The sequence below is a fragment of the Eptatretus burgeri genome, chromosome 9, assembly GCF_056783735.1.
Source record: "Eptatretus burgeri isolate ZD-2024b chromosome 9, Ebu_testis_v1, whole genome shotgun sequence".
Classification (NCBI taxonomy): domain Eukaryota; kingdom Metazoa; phylum Chordata; class Myxini; order Myxiniformes; family Myxinidae; genus Eptatretus; species Eptatretus burgeri.
In genome coordinates this window covers 40343005-40362069 of record NC_140969.1, presented here as the reverse complement: position 1 = coordinate 40362069, position 19065 = coordinate 40343005, and the positions used below count along the sequence as shown (strand labels likewise).

The 19065-nt window shown below is 44.7% G+C and overlaps 1 protein-coding gene and 1 pseudogene across 4 annotated transcripts in view; one reads left to right on the top strand and one right to left on the bottom strand.

The window, feature by feature from the left end:
• The window catches only part of SMPD3 (sphingomyelin phosphodiesterase 3), a 120215-nt gene that overhangs the window by 22562 nt on the left and 78588 nt on the right, over window positions 1-19065 (bottom strand). For all 4 annotated transcript variants that reach the window (XM_085894890.1, XM_085894892.1, XM_085894891.1 and 1 more), the window contains exons 5-6: window positions 11432-11521; window positions 3817-3880 (exon numbers count right to left, since the gene is read on the bottom strand). In XM_085894890.1, coding sequence (XP_085751016.1) covers window positions 3817-3880; window positions 11432-11521 — 154 coding nt within the window. The remainder of the gene's footprint in view (window positions 1-3816; window positions 3881-11431; window positions 11522-19065) is intronic.
• On the top strand, window positions 17793-18672 carry LOC147019989 (uncharacterized; annotated as a pseudogene).

The following is a 19065-nucleotide window of genomic DNA, read 5'->3' as shown; positions in this document are numbered from 1 at the left end:
ATACTGTGCATATATACACATAATCTATTAGTGAAAGAAGTGTGTGTGTGTGTGTGTGTGTGTGTGTGTGTGTGTGTGTGTGTGTGTGTGTGTGTGTGTGTGTGTGTGTGTGTGTGTGTGTGCCATGCTGCAATTCTAAAGGGTTCCTGGTGTCGTAGAATAATAAAAATTGGTGCCGTTGGAAAGCTAATAATCAATTTATTTGAAACAAAACTTCGTGTCCATTTCATCACCAAGATACCTGTTTAAAAGCCCGTGTTTCCACAATTGAAGAAAAAGAAGCGAGAATGTGCGCTCAATGCAGCGGTTTCAACGGTAACATACATCATTCTACAACAGCAGGAATCATTTCGGACATGGAAGGAGCACAGACAATTATACTGCATTTCTTCTTCTTTCAGCTAGCTCCCGTTAGGGGTCGCCACAGCAGATCAACCGTCTCCATTTCGCTCTATCCTCCACATCTTCCATTGACACTCCAACCACCCGCATATCCGCCCTCACCATATCCATGAACCTCTTCTTTGGCCTTCCTCTTCTCCTCCTGCCTGGCGGCTCCATCTTCAACATCCTTTTCCCGATATACTCCGCTTCCCTCCTGTGCACATGTCCAAACCATCTCAATCTCGCCTCTCTCACTTTGTCTCCAAACCGTCCTACCTGTGCTGTCCCTCTAATATACTCATTTCTTATCCGATCCATCCTAGTCACTCCCAACGAGAATCACAGCATCTTTAACTCTGCCACCTCCAGCTCCGCTTCCTGTCTTTGTGTTAGCTCCACCGCCTCCAAACCATACAACATAGCTGGTCTCACTACCGTCTTATATACTTTCCTCTTCACTCTTGCAGCTACCCTTCTGTCACAAATCACTCCTGCAACTCTTCTCCACCCACTCCATTCTGCCTGCACTCTCTTTTTCACTTCTCTCCCACACTCTCCGTTACTTTGGACAGTTGATCCCAAGTATTTAAACCCATCCACCTTCCCCACCTCAACTCCTTGCAACCGCACCATACCACCACCCTCCCTCTCATTTACGCACATGTACTCCATCTTACTCCGACTGACTATCATTCCCCTTCTCTCCAGTGGGTACCTCCACCTCTCGAGGCTCGCCTCAGCCTGCTCCCTACTCTCCCTACAGATCATGATGTCATCCGCGAACATCATAGTCAATGGAGACTCCAGTCTGATCTCGTCCGTCAACCTGTCCATCACCATTGCAAACAGGAAAGGGCTCAGAGTCGATCCTTGGTGCAATCCCACTCTTACCTTAAACCGGTCCGTCATTCCTACCGCACACCTCACCGCTGTCACACTGTCCTCATATATATCCTGCACGATCCTCACATACTTCTCCACCACTCCTGACTTCCTCATACAATGCCACAACTCCTCTCTTGGCACCCTATCATAAGGTTTCTCTAAATCCACAAACACACAATGTAACTCCTTCTGGCCTTCCCTTTACTTCTCCATCAACATTCTCAAAGCAAACATTGCATCAGTGGTGCTCTTTCCTGGCATAAACCCATATTTCTGCTCACAAATCGTCACCTCTCCTCTCAACCTAGCTTCCACTACTCTTTCCCACATCTTCATGGTGTGGCCTAACAACTTTATCCCTCTGTAATTTCCACAGCTCTGCACATCACCCTTGTTCTTGAAAATCGGAACCAGTACACTTAATCTCCACTCCTCCGGCATCCTCTCACTTTCCAAGACTTTATTAAACAATCTGGTTAACAACCCCACTGCCATCTCTCCTAAACACTTCCATGCCTCCACTGGTATACCATCTGGGCCAACCGCCTTTCCACTTTTCATCTTCTTCATAGCAGTCCTCACTTCATCCTTACTGATCCACCCCACTTCCAGATTCACTATCTCCACCTCTTCCAACCTTCTCTCTCTCTCATTTTCTTCATTCATCAGCTCCTCAAATACTCCATCCACCTTCTCAACATACTCTCCTCGCTTGTCAGCACATTCCCATTTGCATCCTTTATCACCCGAACCTGCAGCACATCCTTCCCAGCTCAGTCCCTCTGTCTTGCCATTCGGTATAAATCCTTTTCCCCTTCTTTTGTATCCAACTTCTCATACAGCTCCTCATCTGCCTTTTCCTTGGCCTTTGCCACCTCTCTCTTTGCCTTTTGCCGCCACTCCTTGTACTCCTGCCTACTTTCTTCATCTCTCTGACTATCCCACTTCCTTTTCGCCAACCCCTTCTTCATTATACTTTCCTGTACTTCCTCATTCCACCACCAAGTCTCCTTATCTTCCTTCCTCTGTCCAGATGTCACACCAAGTACCTTCCTCGCTATCTCCCTCACCACTTCTGCTGTAGTTGCCCAATCATCCCACCCATCTTTACCACCATCCAACGCCTGTCTCACCTCCTCCCTAAATTTCGCGCAACAGTCTTCCTCCTTCAGCTTCCACCATCTGGTCCTTGGTTCAGCCCTCACTCTCTTCCTCAACCTCACCTCTAAAGTCATCCTACAGACCACCAATCGATGCTGTCGAGCTACACTCTCCCCTGCCACCACCTTACAGTCACTAATCTCTTTCAGGTTACATCTCCTGCTTAAGATGTAATCCACCTGTGTGCACTTTCCTCCACTCTTGTATGTCACCCTGTGTTCCTCCTCCTTCTTGAAATACGTATTTACCACTGCCATTTCCATTCTTTTTGCAAACTCTACCACCATTTGCCCTTCCACATTTCTCTTGTTGAGACCGTACCTACCCATCACCTCCTCATCCTCTTTATTCCCTTCCCCAACATGCCCATTGAAATCTGCTCCAATCACCACTCTTTCATCCTTGGATACACTCTCCACCACTTCATCGAACTCACTCCAGAAATCTTCTTTATACTCCATCTCACACCCCATATGTGGGGCATATGCACTGATGACATTCATCATCACCCCTTCAATTTCCAACTTCACACTCATCACTCGGTCAGACACTCTCCTCACCTCCAATACCCTCTTCACATAATCTTCCTTCAGGATTACCCCGACACCATTTCTCCTCCCATCCACACCGTGGTAGAACAGTTTGAAACCACCTCCAATGCTCCTAGCCTTACTCCCCATCCACTTGGTCTCTTGTACACACAGTATGTCCACCTTTCTTCTCTCCATCATATCAGCCAACTCTCGCCCTTTGCCAGTCATCGTCCCAACATTCAGAGTTCCAACTCTCACCTTCACACTTCTACCCTTCCCCCTCTCCCACTGCCTCTGGACTCGCCTTCCCCGTCTCCTTCGCCCAGCAGTAGCACAATTTCCACTGGTACCCTGCTGACCACCGGTACCGGTGGCGGTCGTTGGTAACCCAGGCCTCCACCGATCCGGTATGGAAATTCGTTTTGTTGTCCGCATAATGGTTTGGCAGAGGTTTTTACGCCGGATGACCTTCCTGACGCAACCCTGGTCGCCTCTTACGACACACAGGGATATGGTACACCTATTCTAACCGGGGCATACAGACAATTATACTGCATATAGCAAAGACAAATACTTCTCGAAGCAATAGAAAAATATATAATAGTACAAGGAAGGAACACACAAACAACAACCACAGCCACCACGACAATGTGTTACAAAAGATCCTTTTTAGTTTGTTTCACTTAATTTTACATCCTCATTCAGACTCACAGATAGACATGGAATATGTGTGTGAAGTACAACATGCTGTCTTTTGATTAAACGTACCCGTCAGCGAAGAAACGAGTAGGTACGCCCAGTAATATTGATATATGCCATATTATGCCGAATGTGTTGATGGCTCTGAGCTCACCTCTGCAGACCTTCTGCAGAGCAGACTTCATTGTAGTGGAGACTTCTTTGTTCCAGCACGGTGCCTTGCATGCGAAGTTGAATGAAACACAAATATAAACGTACTCATAAAAACATGCAAATCAAGCTGGTTCAAATTTAACTTGGCCTTTTGTTTCTAAAAGACAGATTAATGCATGTAGATTAATAATTTTTCATGGAATTTATCTTTGTAATATTGTTAACCAATACTCATAATCACATGTTTCCTGCTTTCATGCATGTGCTGAAAAAGAATATGGCAACAAATGAGATAATAAAGTGGAGAGAACAACAAATAATTATTTAATTCTGGTGAACTAAAACCACCTGTTGAACTTTATTGGAGGTGGTTTTCACAGTACCGAATATGTGGTGATGATTTTTTTTTGTTGTTAAAGTCACAAGTTTAATTATAACACAAAAATCCAGGTCAAATTTGAACCACCCTCATACATCGTTTATATATTACAATTATGCAGTGCCCCACCAGTGTGAAATAAACACCCTGCTTGAAATACTGCCAATTTGATCCTCAGTCGAACGTAGTTATAGGGATGAAACTCCAAAGATTTATTAACTCGATTCATTTCATGGCAATGAAACCTCAAAACTTGTTCCACATATTTCTGTTTACCTATATTGGAGGTGATGGTGGGGGGGGGGGGGGAGAGGATTAAATAAATAAGTTCGGGAATGAGATGCTATAGTCCAAGGCTCCAACTAAAAAAAAAATTATACAAGTGAATGTGATTTGTACGGATGTATTTTTCTTATTAATTATACATACTTCTCCATTGAAGTAGAATTTGACGCGAATGCGTCAATAGATATGCCCCCACACACGTTGGATGTCAACCCACTGTTATGTTTGATCTCAATTATAGGTCACGCTATATATTAAAGGGAGAGACACACACACACACACACACACGCACACGCACACGCACACGCACACGCACACGCACACACACACACAACACTTAATCTAAAATTGACACTTAATCTAAAATTCTAAAAAAAGAAATTTTTCTAAAATTCTAAAAAAAAAGAGAGAGACACAGACAGAGACAGACAAACAATTAATCTAAAATTGAATCAGTCCATAAGTGTGTCGAGTGTGGTGTTGAAATTTCTTGAGTGGTTTACAAGTTATTGTGGTAACACGATTTTCAATTAAAGGGCACTTGACCATAGGCCATTTACCTTTTGAAACCAAATTTTAAACAGTTTATTTTTGTTTTACTATCCATAGTTATTCCAAGTGTGGTCAAAATCCCTTCACCGGTTCACAACTTATCTTGGCAACAAAAATCTGATACTCTCAGCTAAAGGTCACATGACCTTTGACCCTTTGAACCCAAAATCTAATCAGTTCATCTTTGCATCATAATCCACCTTTGTATCAGGTTTATTAAAAATCCCCCTCAGTGGTTAACAAGTTATCGCAGGAACAAAAATTAATCACGGATCGACAACCGGACGGACAACCTGAAAACATCATGCCTCTGGCAGCGGAGGCATAAAAATGGTGGCTTTTCTTGTATTATTTTGAATATCTTGTTCTGAGAACATTTTGAATGCCCTTCATGGGGTCATAGAAATTGCCTTCTTATCTGAGCACATAATTCATGATGCTGAGTTTCAGCTTCAAATCTCAAATACGCTTGACTTGTCCATACATGATCTTCTCAGCTTTGAGTTGTTAAAATATATTTCTTTTACTTTGCCAAGAAAGCCTGATGTGGGTTTTAATTAAGTCATATTAAATTGTGACTTGTCCTGGTGGACTCATTCCAGACTGGGTGGACTGGTTGAGAGGTACATTGAAGGACGATGGTCTCCTGGTCGCTTGCAATTTTTGGTGCGCTTAGAGTGCATTGAGGCCACCACTAGAGGGCCACCAGCATGCACCTATGGCTGATTACTCTGGGCATGTGAAGTGAAAAGCAGAGTTAAGCAATTGGTTCTTGTCCATCCATCTGTCTGTCTACAAATGTCAGTTTATGATTGAGGAACAAGTTTATTTCAATAGAATGTTAATATTTTGAACACGAATCGGAAAACAAACCTGTCGTTTAACATTACTTTATCTCTGAATTTGTCCCGATTGTGCATGCGGAGAGAGGAGTGGGATAATTATTTTATCCATCTGCCTCTCTGGCTGTCAAACAAAATTTAAATTCATTCCAAACAGGAAACTTGCTGTTTTTAAGAACGTCATAAAGAACACAAACAACAGGGATGAATGACTAATGTAACATGTTCGATAAGGTGGAAAAATGACGCTGCGTCAACGGTGGTAAAATTCTGAAAAATGTTTTTTTTTTCTACAACCCTTAAAATCGTTATTTTATTTCAATTGAAGTATATACTTGAATACTATAGAACACAAATCACCTTTTGACAATTCTGTTTGCAGTAAGTAGACAAAATATTATGTAATTTTACATCATCTCGACCAATCAAAAGTGCCACTCGCATACCCTGCTCATGTCCTTTTTCCTCGATCCTTTGCAGGGTAAGGTGTTCTAAGAACTCTCTAGTTACCCTTGCCGAAGGAGAGGGTATTGCGTTTTTGGGTCCATTTGTTTGTTTGTTTGTCTGTCTCTGTCTGTCTGTCTGTCTGTGTTTGTTTGTTTGTCCGCACAGAAATTTCGTGTTTTTCTCAGCAACCACTTATCAGATTGAGACAAAATTTTCACCATAGGTGTGACTACTCGTGTAGAATGTTTTAATGATACTTATGACGTCATAGGTCACGTGTTGTGGCAGCCATGTTGGAAAAATGGAAAAACTTTGCACCTCTGTATCTCTGAAACCGCACCAAGAAAAAAATTGAAACTTGGCACACAGCAAGTACTCCTTATGGGGAATAAGTGTGATTTTTTTTTTTGATGATGTCATGGATGCCTTTGTTATGATGTCGTAATTGCATATGTAGAATGCCACATCTGATCAGTATGAAAATTTTACGGGTCATCTGGGGATAAAATAGTCCACAGACAAAAATTTGATGACATTATCGGTCACGTGATTCTGCAGCCATATTGTTAAAAAAGAAAAAAAAACCTTCAAAAATCTTCTCTGAAGTGGCTGAACAGATCGAGGCGAAACTTTACACGTATGGCTGCCTATCGATGAGGAACAAAAGATTCACACATATGACATCATAAGTCACATTGTTTGGCAGCCTTATTGGATTTACCCTTAAACCTATAAAAAAAATCTCCTCCTCCAGAACAGCTGGACAAATCGAGGGGAAACTTCATACAAATCTTTCCAAAGTCATGTGTGTCCAAGTTTGTTAAGAATAATTGATAGGTCACATGGTTTAGCAGCCATATTGGATTGAAGAAAAATATTAAATAATGTTTTCTCTGGAACCGCTTAATCGATCGACGTGAAACTTCACATTTGTGATCTAGTAGTGATGGGAAATACATGTTTTAAATTTCAACTTGATCGGACACATGGTCTGGCAGCCAGTATTGTTTAATTATTTGATATGGGTTCTGTTTTTGGTTTTTTTAATATGGCTCACTTGGCTGTGCCTGGATGGATTTGAGGGTAGAGGAGTAGCAGCTGAAATGCAAATCCTATCCAGGTTCCTCTTGATGACTTCATCTTTGCTTTTTGCTTGTTTAGGTTCCTTGTGAATACTGCAATGCAGGACTGTACCTATTTGGTCTTCCACTTGATTTGATTTGAATTGAATTTATTTAAATCCCATTCTAAATTCAATTGAATAATGAATAATTATTTTTTAAATGTCATTGGTCATGGTCAGGTGTCCAATCAAATTGGAACGTCTTGGTACCCAGTCATCACTGCCAGCAGTTATAAAGTGGCAGTTCTAATAATAATGTCTCTTATTAATTTCGTAACACACCAGTACACAAGCACCACACAAAATACACCACACAAAAGCAGTCTTGGTCAGGTCAGGTATGGGAGCATGTGCCAGAACAGCGCGTCGCTGCGTCCACTTTCCGCCGGTACTCCAGGGGCCTCCGTCTGGCCATCCCCCAGGCAGATGCCAGGCCCATCCCCATCTCCTTGAGATGATGGTCAACCTGCTGCAACCATGAGGCACGTGGTCGGCCCACTGGCCTCCTCCACTCATGAGACTCCCTCGCTGAGAGAATCTGGTAAGCAGGATCAGCGTCAGGAAAACGAGCCACATGTCCATACAGCCGCAACTGACGCTCACGGACTATGCAGGTAACAAATCTCATCCGAGTCTCTCTCAGCAACCGCTCGTTGTATACAAAATCCAACCAGCGATAGCTAAGGATTCTCCGAAGAGACCTGGTACCAAAGGAATTAAGTCTCCGTCTCAGATCCTTGGTCAGAGTCCAAGTCTCGCACCCATAGAGCAAGACTGGAAGTACCAAGGACCTGAAGACTCGGACTTTCGTCCTTCCACACAGGTACCGGCAGCGCCACACCCCATGATCCAGTGAATCCATGACTCCCCAGGCCCGACCCAGACGTCTATTGACCTCTGACTCGCAGCCAGCAGAGACATGAATATCACTGCCAAGGTAAGTGAATCTCTCCACGACCTCAACATCCTCACCACAAACAGACACAGACAGGACAGCAGCATCCAAGATGTCACCGAAAGCCTGGATCTTAGTTTTGACCCAAGAAACCCGTAATCCCAGCGGCTCCGACTCCTCATTCAGCACCTCGAGGGCCCCCAAAAGGATGTCTAAAGTCTCCGCAAAGATGACTGCATCGTCTGCAAAATCAAGGTCCGAGATCTTGACATTCCCAAATGACGCACCGCAACTTGATCTCTCCGACATCCTCCCTAAAATCCAGTCCATACAAGTGCTGAAAAGTGTGGGGGCAAGTACACATCCCTGACGAACTCCAGTAACAACTGGAAATAAGTCAGAGGTGGTACCACCACACTTCACAGCACTCTCAGTACCAGAGTAGAGTTCAGACATCAGATTGATCAGTTTTGGTGGCACCCCACGAAGACCAAGAATCCTCCAGAGGACATCCCGATTCACTGAATCGAACGCTTTTCAGAGATCAACATAGGCTGCAAGCAGCCCCTGCCGAAACTCTCGTCTGCGTTCGGTGAGGACATGAAGTGCAAGGCTACGGTCAATCGTTGACCTCTTTGGTGTAAAGCCTGACTGCTCTGGACGCTGGTGCTCAAGCAGATGGTGGTGAACCCTATCAAGAATTATCCGAGCAAAGACCTTGCCCGGCACTGAGAGCAGCGTCACCCCTCGGTAGTTGTTGCAGTCTTGGCGATCACCCTTCCCTTTCCAGAGAGGGACAACAAGGCCCCTCTTCCAGTCAGTTGGGATGATGCCTGTGTTCCAGGCAGAGCACAAAACTGCATGCAACGACACGAGTGCAGCATTTCCACCAGCCTTGAGAAGTTCGGCATGGATGCCACAGATCCCTGGAGCTTTGCCCCGTTTCAACTGGTTCACCGCAGCCTGTGTTTCCACAAGCGAAGGTGGACCACAGTTGATTTGAGGGTCAGCAACAGGGATTGTAACACCCTTGACGTCCAACTCGACAGCTGGGGGATCAGCCTGGTACAACCGCTCAAAGTAACCGGCCCAGCGGGCCTTCACTTCAGACTCCTCTGTCAAGAGCCTACCACTCTCTGCTCGAACTGCAGTGCTCCGAGGGATGGGCTTGGATGAACGTAATGCGCGAATTCCCCTGTAAGCGGGACGAGAATCACCTGTCCACAGGTGATTCTCTACCCCCTCACAGATTCCTCGCACATAGGCCTCCTTGTCCACCCTCAGTGCACGTACAGTTTTACGCCTCAGCTCCCTGAACAGCTCAGCTCTGCCATTCAGCCTGGCCCTGCGACTCTGATCAATGGTATCCAGTGTCCCTCGAGAGACAAAATTCTTCTTTGCCCTGCGGTGAGTTCCAAAACATCCACCGGCAACATCAAGGACGGTGGTCTTGAAGGCGCTCCACAACTCTTCAGGACCCCCAAAGCCCCCAGCCCCCCCAAGTGTCCACTCAGCCTGTTCGCAAACTCCTCAGCTACTCTCTCATCCCTGAGCTTGGCAACATCCAGCCTAGGCTGGGATGGTACCATTCTCCAGGATTTAAGGTGCAGCTTTAGAGTTGCTACAACAAGCCTGTGGTCAGTATTGAGGAACTGAGCACTCCGGTAGACCCTGCAGTTCTGGATCATCCTCCAACGACCGTCAATGAGGACATGGTCAATCTCCTTTGCCACACCGCCAGCGTTGGAATACCAAGTCCAGCGATGAGCTTGTGGGCGCTGAAACCATGAACCAGCCACCCTAAGTCCATGACTTCTTGCAAAGTCAAGGAACTTAGTGCTATTCTGGTTCATAGTTCCTGACCCATGGGGACCAACACACACCTCATAACCATCCCTATCAGTTCCAGTCGATGCATTGAAATCCCCCAAGACTAGAAGTGTATCTCGTCTGGGGCACTGATCAACCACAGACTCGAGTGTGGCGTAGAATGCATCCTTCACGGTGAGATCACTCGCCTCAGTCGGAGCATAAACAGAGACCAGGGAAATGACACCTAAGGAGTGACGAATCCTTAATCTCATAATACGCTCGTTGACCGGTGTTACCTCAATTATCATTGGGGTCAGCTTATTGGACACAGCTACAGCAACTCCTTGGGTATAGTAACCATCGGAGCGACCAGACCAATAGTAGGTGTAACCACCCACCATTATCTCGCCGCAATCCGGTCTCCGAACCTCAGAGAGTGCTGCAATACTAATGTCCAAATGCTTGAGCTCAGATGATAACAGAGACAGGTGATCATCCTCTCTTAGGGATAGGACATTCCAGGCACCCACCCGAAGGGACCGCCTCAGGTTAACCCAAGGAGACCGCCATCTGGTGGACGACACCTCAGCACCACTCCGACACACTCTCCCGCAATCTGACCCAGGGATGTTACCCCGTGGTTTCCCTCCGATCAAAGATTGGGGGTCCCGAAGGCTTTGCCCCAATCCCGTCATCCGGTGAGCTGCCCTGCGAAGGGAAGCTGCACAGGAGGTACTCCCACGGAGTGGGTTTTCAGATTTTTTTGCGTTTTTACGTTTTGCGGAATGAAGGGTTTTACGGTGGCTGGAGTGCAAATCCTGCCACCAACCTCCTAATAAGAAGTAACCCAACTGCAGGAGGACGTCTGCAGACACAGTTGGGCACTAGATATGGATGGCCGTTGGCTCACAAGGAGCTCCTCCGCCCTTTGACAGGTTTTGTTTTTAATCCTGCTGGGTGTCCATATCCAAACACCCCCCTCACCACAAAACCTGGTGGGGGAGACGGTTTAGTCGCCGACAACCCGACCATGGAACAGGTTAGTACAGGTTTACATGGTACCTGTAGCAGGTCACAGATCGAACCTGACCTGACGTGCAAATCTATACATTCTGGAATCTATTCATTTTGTCATTTTTTGGTTCTTTTGAAACATGTGCAGTATGTTTACTTGCAGTCACACTTGGTAAAGATGATCAAGCAGATATCATGAAAATGGAAATAGGCAGAAGAGAATGATAGAAGACTGTTCAATGAAAGGTATGTGATTATGCACCTTACCCACAGCCCAGGCCTTTTCCTCGCCTGGGCCCTGGCGGCAGGGATCACGGTACTGCCTGAAGATCTCATGGTGTTGTTCCATCTTGTCCTCTAAAAGCAGTCACCACACAAGTTGTGTGAAACAAAAGAGTTGCAAGTTTTTCCTTATAAATTACAATTCCCAGCATGTACAGCCTTTTTGGCTGTTGGTTGCATCATTGGTTGGGGGCATGGCTATGCCACAGATGCAGTGCCCCTATTACCACTACACTGGTGCTCATTTCACCGACTTCGGAAGGATGACAGGCTGAGTCAACCCCCTGGTGTTAATTCAGCAGCCAACAGGGCTTGAACTCAGGACCCGAGGATCCCAAGCCACCACCCAACCCGCTAAGCCAACACCAGGCTCTCTAAATTACAGTGCATAATATTGAAAAGTAAATCCAGGCCCCATCATGATGTCCTTTTCAGCTTGGAGGGCAAATTCTACTTCTTACACAGCAAGTCATTATGATAGCTTATGCATTGCTTGTACATCTTCAAATATTGATGGTCCATTTCCATTTTCCTCAGTGTCCAAATTGTAAAGTGGTGGCCTTGATGCTTTCAAGAAGATTTTACAGTTCTCAAAGCCCCATATTGCAGCTCTAAGTAAGTGGGATGTGTTTCTGAGCTAAGAAGTACAAGGATAATTCAAAGTTGACGTCGATTTTTGTTTTTTATTCTAAAAAGTCAAAAAATAGAGGAGAGTACAAAAGTGGAGGAGAGAAGCTTCACCTATTTCTGATCAAGGTACTTACTCTTCTCAGCTTTTGACTTCAAACACCAAATTCTCCCTACGTTGGAATAATGGATGAAATCAACAAGACTGATTGAGGTAAGGTATGCGAACTGCCATGGAAAGTAAGGAGAAGTTGACGTTTCGAGCATTAACCATTCATCAGAGAGCGAGAGAGATGTGCATATATATATATATATATATATATATATATATATATATATATATATATATATATATATATATATATATATGTGTGTGTGTTGGGTCGCCGAAATAGGTGACCCTTATTGTCAGTAATTCTGTGTTTGTTTGGATGTTTGTTCGTTTGTCATCAGCATAATTGGTAGTAAATGTGGGCGTATTTTGACCAAACTTGGGTGGTAGGTACATCTTATGACCTAGTGCTTTGGAAATTGTGATGGTTGCTAGGGACGCTTTGGTTCCCGAGCAACAACCGAAAAACCTTCAAAATCGGTACCGTTCACGCGAAATCAATTCCGAAAGCCATTATCCCACGTAGGGTTATGAAATTTGGCACGAATGATCTATAGGTGATGATCTATCAAATATATTCCGGTTTTTGTGATATATGGAATACTTTACCCGCAGCGCCCCCTACAATTAGGGTATGCGCGAAAATTGAAGGCCCCCTAGCGACCAGGTGAGTGCATCAATACGAATGAAACTTTGCAGGTTCATGGTACTCAATGAGTACTACAACTTTGCCTCAGGACATATTGACCGATTTCGCTTAGGTCAGGGGTCAAAGGTCAGTTAGTGCAAAAATCGATAATATGCGAGAGCTGGAGGTGCCTCCGCGCCAAATGCTCCTCCTCCTAGGGTTATGGTCGGATGGTCATGAAAATTCACACTAATCGTCTGGAATACATTGTGCACAAACGATCGAGCCGGATTTTCGATTTAGATCTTTGTTCACCCACAGCACCCCCTCGAAGTTTGGGGATTTCCGATTTCAAACCGCATGTTCGGTACTTTTCATTCAAATGGATACCGAGTAGTTATCAGTAGATGGACCTGGATGAGATTTCATATGCATAATCTTAAGGTGATTCCCTATCCGCTATATGACTTCCATTTCGCTCTATACCTTATAGTTTCCATGCTCGGTGACCCATCTCCACCTACCGGCTTGTGTTTATATATGTTAATGTATGTGTGTGTGTGTGTGTGTATATATATATATATATATATATATATATATATATATATATATATATATATATATATATATATATATATATATATATATATATATGTACACTGATGAGCCAAAATATTATGACCACCTGCCTAATATGCTGTTGGTCCTCCGTATGCCGCCAAAACAGCGCCGACCTGCCGGGGCATGGACTCCACAAGACCCCTGAAGGTGTCCTGTGGTATCTGGCACCAAAACATTAGCAGCAGATCCTTCAAGTCCTGTAAGTTGTGAGGTGGAGCCACCATGGATTGGACTTGTCGGTCCAGCACATCCCACAGATGCTCAATCGGATTGAGATCTGGAGAATTTGGAGGCCAGGGCAACACCGTGAACACATCATCATGTTCTTCAAACCATTCCCGAACAATGTGTGCAGTGTGGCAGGGCGCATTATCCTGCTGAAAAAGGCCACTGCCATCATGGAATACCATTGCCATGAAGGGGTGTACCTGGTCCGCAACGATGTTTAGGTAGGTGACACGTGTCAAATTGATGTCCACATAAATGGCCGGACCCAGGGTTTCCCAGCAAAACATTGCCAAGAGCATCACACTCCCTCCACCGGCTTGTCGTCTTCCCACAGTGCATCCTGGTGCCATCACTTCCCCAGGTAAACGGTGCACACCTACACGACCATCCACATTATCTAAAAGAAAACGGGACTCATCGGACAAGGCAACTTTCTTCCACTGCTCCAAGGTCCAATTCCGACGCTCGCGTGCCCATTGTGGGTGCTTTTGACGGTGCACAGGGGTCATCATGGGCACTCTGACTGGTCTGCGGCTACGCAGCAGGGTGCGATGCGCTGTGGATTGTGACACATTCCTCCCGTGACCACCATTAAAATTTTCTGTGACTTGTGCCACAGTAGACCTTCTGTCGGTTCGGATCAGACTGGATAGCCTTCATTGCCCTTGCGCATCAATGAGCCTTGGGAACCCAACACCCTATCGCCAGTTTGTGGTTTGTCCCTCCTCGGACCACCATCGGTAGGTACTCACCACTGCTGACCGGGAACACCCCACAAACCTTGCCGTTTCAGAGATACTCTGACCCAGTCGTCTGGCCATAACAATTTGGCCTTTGTCAAAGTCTCTCAGGTCTTTACTGCTGCTCATTTCTCCTGCATCCAACACATCAACTTCAAGAACTGAATGTTCACTTGCTGCCTAATATATCCAACCCCTTGACAGGTGCCATTGTAACAAGATAATCAATGTTATTCATTTCACCTATTAGTGGTCATAATGTTTTGGCTCGTCAGTGTATGTATGTATATATATATATATATATATATATATATATATATATATATATATATATATATATATATATATATATATATATATATATATATATATATATATATATATATGTATACACAAGGTCCGTCTAAAAAATAACGGGACTGACTTCACAGAAATTTTATTCCAAAAAATATATTTAAATTACAGCTTGTCCCTTTCAAAATAGTTTCCCTCCAGTCTCACACACTTGTCCATCCTCTTCTTCCACACTTCGATGCACCACCGGAAGGCTTCTTCTGGAATCCTCCAGAGCTCCGTCGTTACGGCCCTTTTGGTGGCCTCCACATCAGGAAATCGGGTCCCCTTGATCACCCCCTTGAGTTTGGGTAATAGGAAAAATCACAAGGGGCCAAGTCTGGCAAATACAGGGGTTGCTCCAGAGTTGGCACATTCCTCTCCGCCAGAAACTGTCGGATGCTCAGGGCACTGTGAGCAGGGGTGTTGTCATGGTGGAGCACCCAGGCGTTGTTCTCCCACAGATCCCTCCTCTTGTCCCGGACTGATCTCGAGGCGCCGAAGGATCTCCTTGGACACGTATTGATTCACTGTTTGACCCTGTGGTAGAAACTCGAAGTGGATGATGCCCTTGATGTCACAAAACGCGATGAGTATCACCTTGACCTTCGACTTCGACATCCTTACTTTCGTTGGTCTTGGTGATGCCGGACTTTTCCACTGACGACTCTGCCGTTTGGTCTCAGGATCGAATTTGAATATCCACGATTCAACGCCAGTAATGACTCTCCCGAGCAGGTCTGGATCGTCCTTGAGGCGCCCGATAATGTCTTGACAGACAATGACTCTTCTGTTTCTGGTCCTCGGACAACAGCTTTGTGACCATCTTTGCGCACACCTAGCGCATTTCTAGATTTTCAGTGATGATGCTCCAGACAGTGTCCTTGTTGATGGAAAGTTCCTCGCAATCATCCGCTAAATATTGAACGTTTTTTGAAATATCGCATGCACAAGTCAAGTTACCAAGATGGCTGCTATGGGAACATAATTCAGCCAATCACAGGCAAACTCTAATCAGGTTGAGATGATGTCATGAGGAATAGGTATCTGCAATATGAAAGCTAATTGTTCAACAGATTTTGAAATATGACGTACACAAAAGTACATGGACGGATGATCGGTCATGGGGGATAATTAATTTGTCGGTCAGACGGAGGTCAATGCAATGATAAAAACAACTTGAACGGCACTCGTTAGAGCGCGAACCTCCACCAGGCTGTAAAGTTTACAGTGCCTATAGAAAGTCCACACCCCCTTTCAAAATTATCACCTTTTGTTGTCTTATACCTGTTGTCATGGACTGAAATCAAATTCGACTTTTTCCACCATTATTGACACATCATAACCCACATATTCCAAGTGAAAAACAAATTCAACAAATTTCAGTTAATTGATGAAAAATACAAAACTAGAATATCTTGCTTGGATAAGTGTCCCCCCCCCCCCCTTATAACAATTCTAAATTCGCTCAGGTGTAACCAATGCCCTTCAAATTCACACATCAAGTTAATTGGCCTCCATCTGTTACATTGCAGTGATTCTGATTATTTCCGAATAAAATCAGGTGTTCCTGTAGGTTTCCTCTTCTGGGTAGTGAATTTCACACTGAAGACGCAATCATGAGAACCAAGGAGCTTTCAAAAGACTTTTGGGATAAAGTTGTGGAAAGTCTCAGATCAGGGGATGGGTATAAAAAATATTTCAAAGGCCTTGAATGTCCCTTAGAGCACAGTCAAGACAATCATTAAGAAGTAGATGGCGTATGGTACCCCCAAGACCCTGCCTAGATCAGGCCGTCCCTCCAAAATGGATGACCAAGCAAGGAGGAGACTCATCAAAGAAGCCATTAAGACGCCAATGGAAACTTTGAAAGAGCAGACTGGTCACTGTGTGCACGTGACAACAATATCCAAGCACTCCACAAGTCCGGCCTGCATGGTAGGGTGGCAATAAGGAAGCCGTTACTCAAATAAGCCCACCTTGAGTCCCGTTTGAGGTATGCAGAAAACCACTGGAGGTTCTGAAGCCATGTGGCAAAAAGTTTTGTGGTCTGACGAAACCAAGATGGAACTTTTTGTCCTAAATGCAAAATATTATGTGCAAATCCAAAACAGCACATCATCCAAAGAACAACATCCATCCCTACTGTGCAGCATGGTGGTGGCAGCATCATGTTATGGGGATGTTTCCCATCAGCTGGGACTGGGGCACTTGTCAGGATAGAAGGGAAAATGAATGGAGCAAAATACAGAAAAAACCTGGAGGTAAACCTGCTGCCCTCTGCAAGAAAGCTGAAATTGGGACGGAAGTTCACCTTTAAGCACGACAAGGACCCGAAGCACACAGTCAAAGCTACATTGGAGTGGCGAAGGACCAAAAAGATAAATGTCCTTGAGTGGCCAAGTTAGAGTTCCAACCTAAATCCAATCAAAAATCTGTGGCGTGACTTGAAGATTGCTGTCCATCAACGCTCCCCACGCGACTTAACTGAGCTTGAACAGTTTTGTACAGAAGAATGTGCAAATATTGCTCAATCAAGGTGTGCAAAGTTTCTCGAGACCGATCCCAACAGACTTACAGCTGTAATTACTGTCAAAGGTGCTTCCACCAAGTATTAACTCAGGGGGGTGGACACTTATCCAACCAAGATATTCTAGTTTTGTATTTTAAAAAAAAATTCTGAAATTTGTAGAATTTGTTTTTCACTTGGAAGTTGTGGGTTACGATGTGTATATAACGGTGGAAAAAGTCTGATTTAATGCAATTTAATTACAGGCTATAAGGCAACAAAAGGTGAAAATTTTGAAGGGGCTGTAGACTTTCTAGAGGCACTGTACATTTTGTAGCCCACTGATATGCTGGATCTGGATCCAGACCTGAACTAAAATCGAATCGGCTTGTTCTCGTCACCTAACCAACTCATCCACAACTTTTTGAAATATCATGATGTATATCATTTTTGGTCCTATCCCTCAATGGTGAAGAATCACTTAAAGAATTCTCGTGTCTGGATCTGGATCCTGATCTTCACCAAAATTGAATCATTTAGTCCTTGTGATGGGTGCGGTGGCAAAAGACGCAGTGTATGAAAGTTATAAGGCAGCCAAGAAGGCTGCAAAGAAAAAGGTAGCAAAGGTGGAAGAGGCACCATAGGAAAATGCTCAGAGAACGTTTGGATTCATGAGGGTCAGAGAGCAGTATATAGGATTGCAAAGCCGATAGCGAAAAAGAGGTGCAATGTGACAAGGGTGAGTTGTTTGAAGGATGAAGTGGTTTTAATCGTTGTGGACCCAGATGAAATTAAAGGAATATGAAAGAGATGTATGGAAAGGCTGTTGAATGTAGAGAATGAATGGGACGGCAATATAGAGAGCAACCCAATTTTAGGACCGGCAGAGAAGATAACTGAGAAGGAAGTTTAGGAAGCGATAAGAGTAATGAAGAGTAGAAAAGCTGGAGGTCCGACGGGAGTTGTGGGAGATATGTTGAAGGCAGCGGGAAGTTGGGGTGTGAAGAGAATGACAGAGATCTGTAATCTGGTGGTGAAAGAAGACCGCATTCCAGTGGATTGGGAACTTAGTACCCTCGTCCCTCTGTACAAGGGGAAAGGTGACCCTCTGGACTGTGGCTCCTATAGAGCAATAAAGTTATTGGAGCATGGAATGAAGGTATTGGAAAGGGTGTTGGAGAAGAGGATAAGGAAGAAGGTAAAGATTGACGAAATGCAGTTTGGATTTATGCCAGGAAGAGGAACGACAGATGCGATTTTTCTTGTAATACAGTTGCAGGAGAAGTACACGGAGAAGAGGAAGAAGTAGTTTCTTAGGTTTGTTGATCTGGAGAAAGCATTCGATCAGGTTCCACACAAAGTAGTGACATGAGCATTGAGGAAGTTAGGAGTGGAGGAATGGTTGATCAGAGTAGTGACGGCAATGTACGAGAGAGCACGCACAGCTGTAAGGATGAAGGATGGGAACAGTGGTGAGTTTGAGGTGAGGGTGGGAATATATCAGGGGTCGGTACTAAGTCCACTACTATTTGTTGTTGTGATGGAGGTGCTGGCTCGGAGCACAAAGGAGGGTTTACTGTGGGAGTTGTTGTATGCACATGATTTGGTGTTGATTGCGGAGAGTAGGGATGGACTGAAGGAGAAGATGAACAAGTGGAAGGAATGTCTTCTTCTTCTTTCGGCTAGCTCCCGTTAGGGGTCGCCACAGCGGATCAACCGTCTAATTCGTTTTGTTGTCCGCATAATGATTTGGCATAGGTTTTTACGCCGGATGCCCTTCCTGACGCAACCCTGGTCGCCTCTTACGACACACAGGGATAT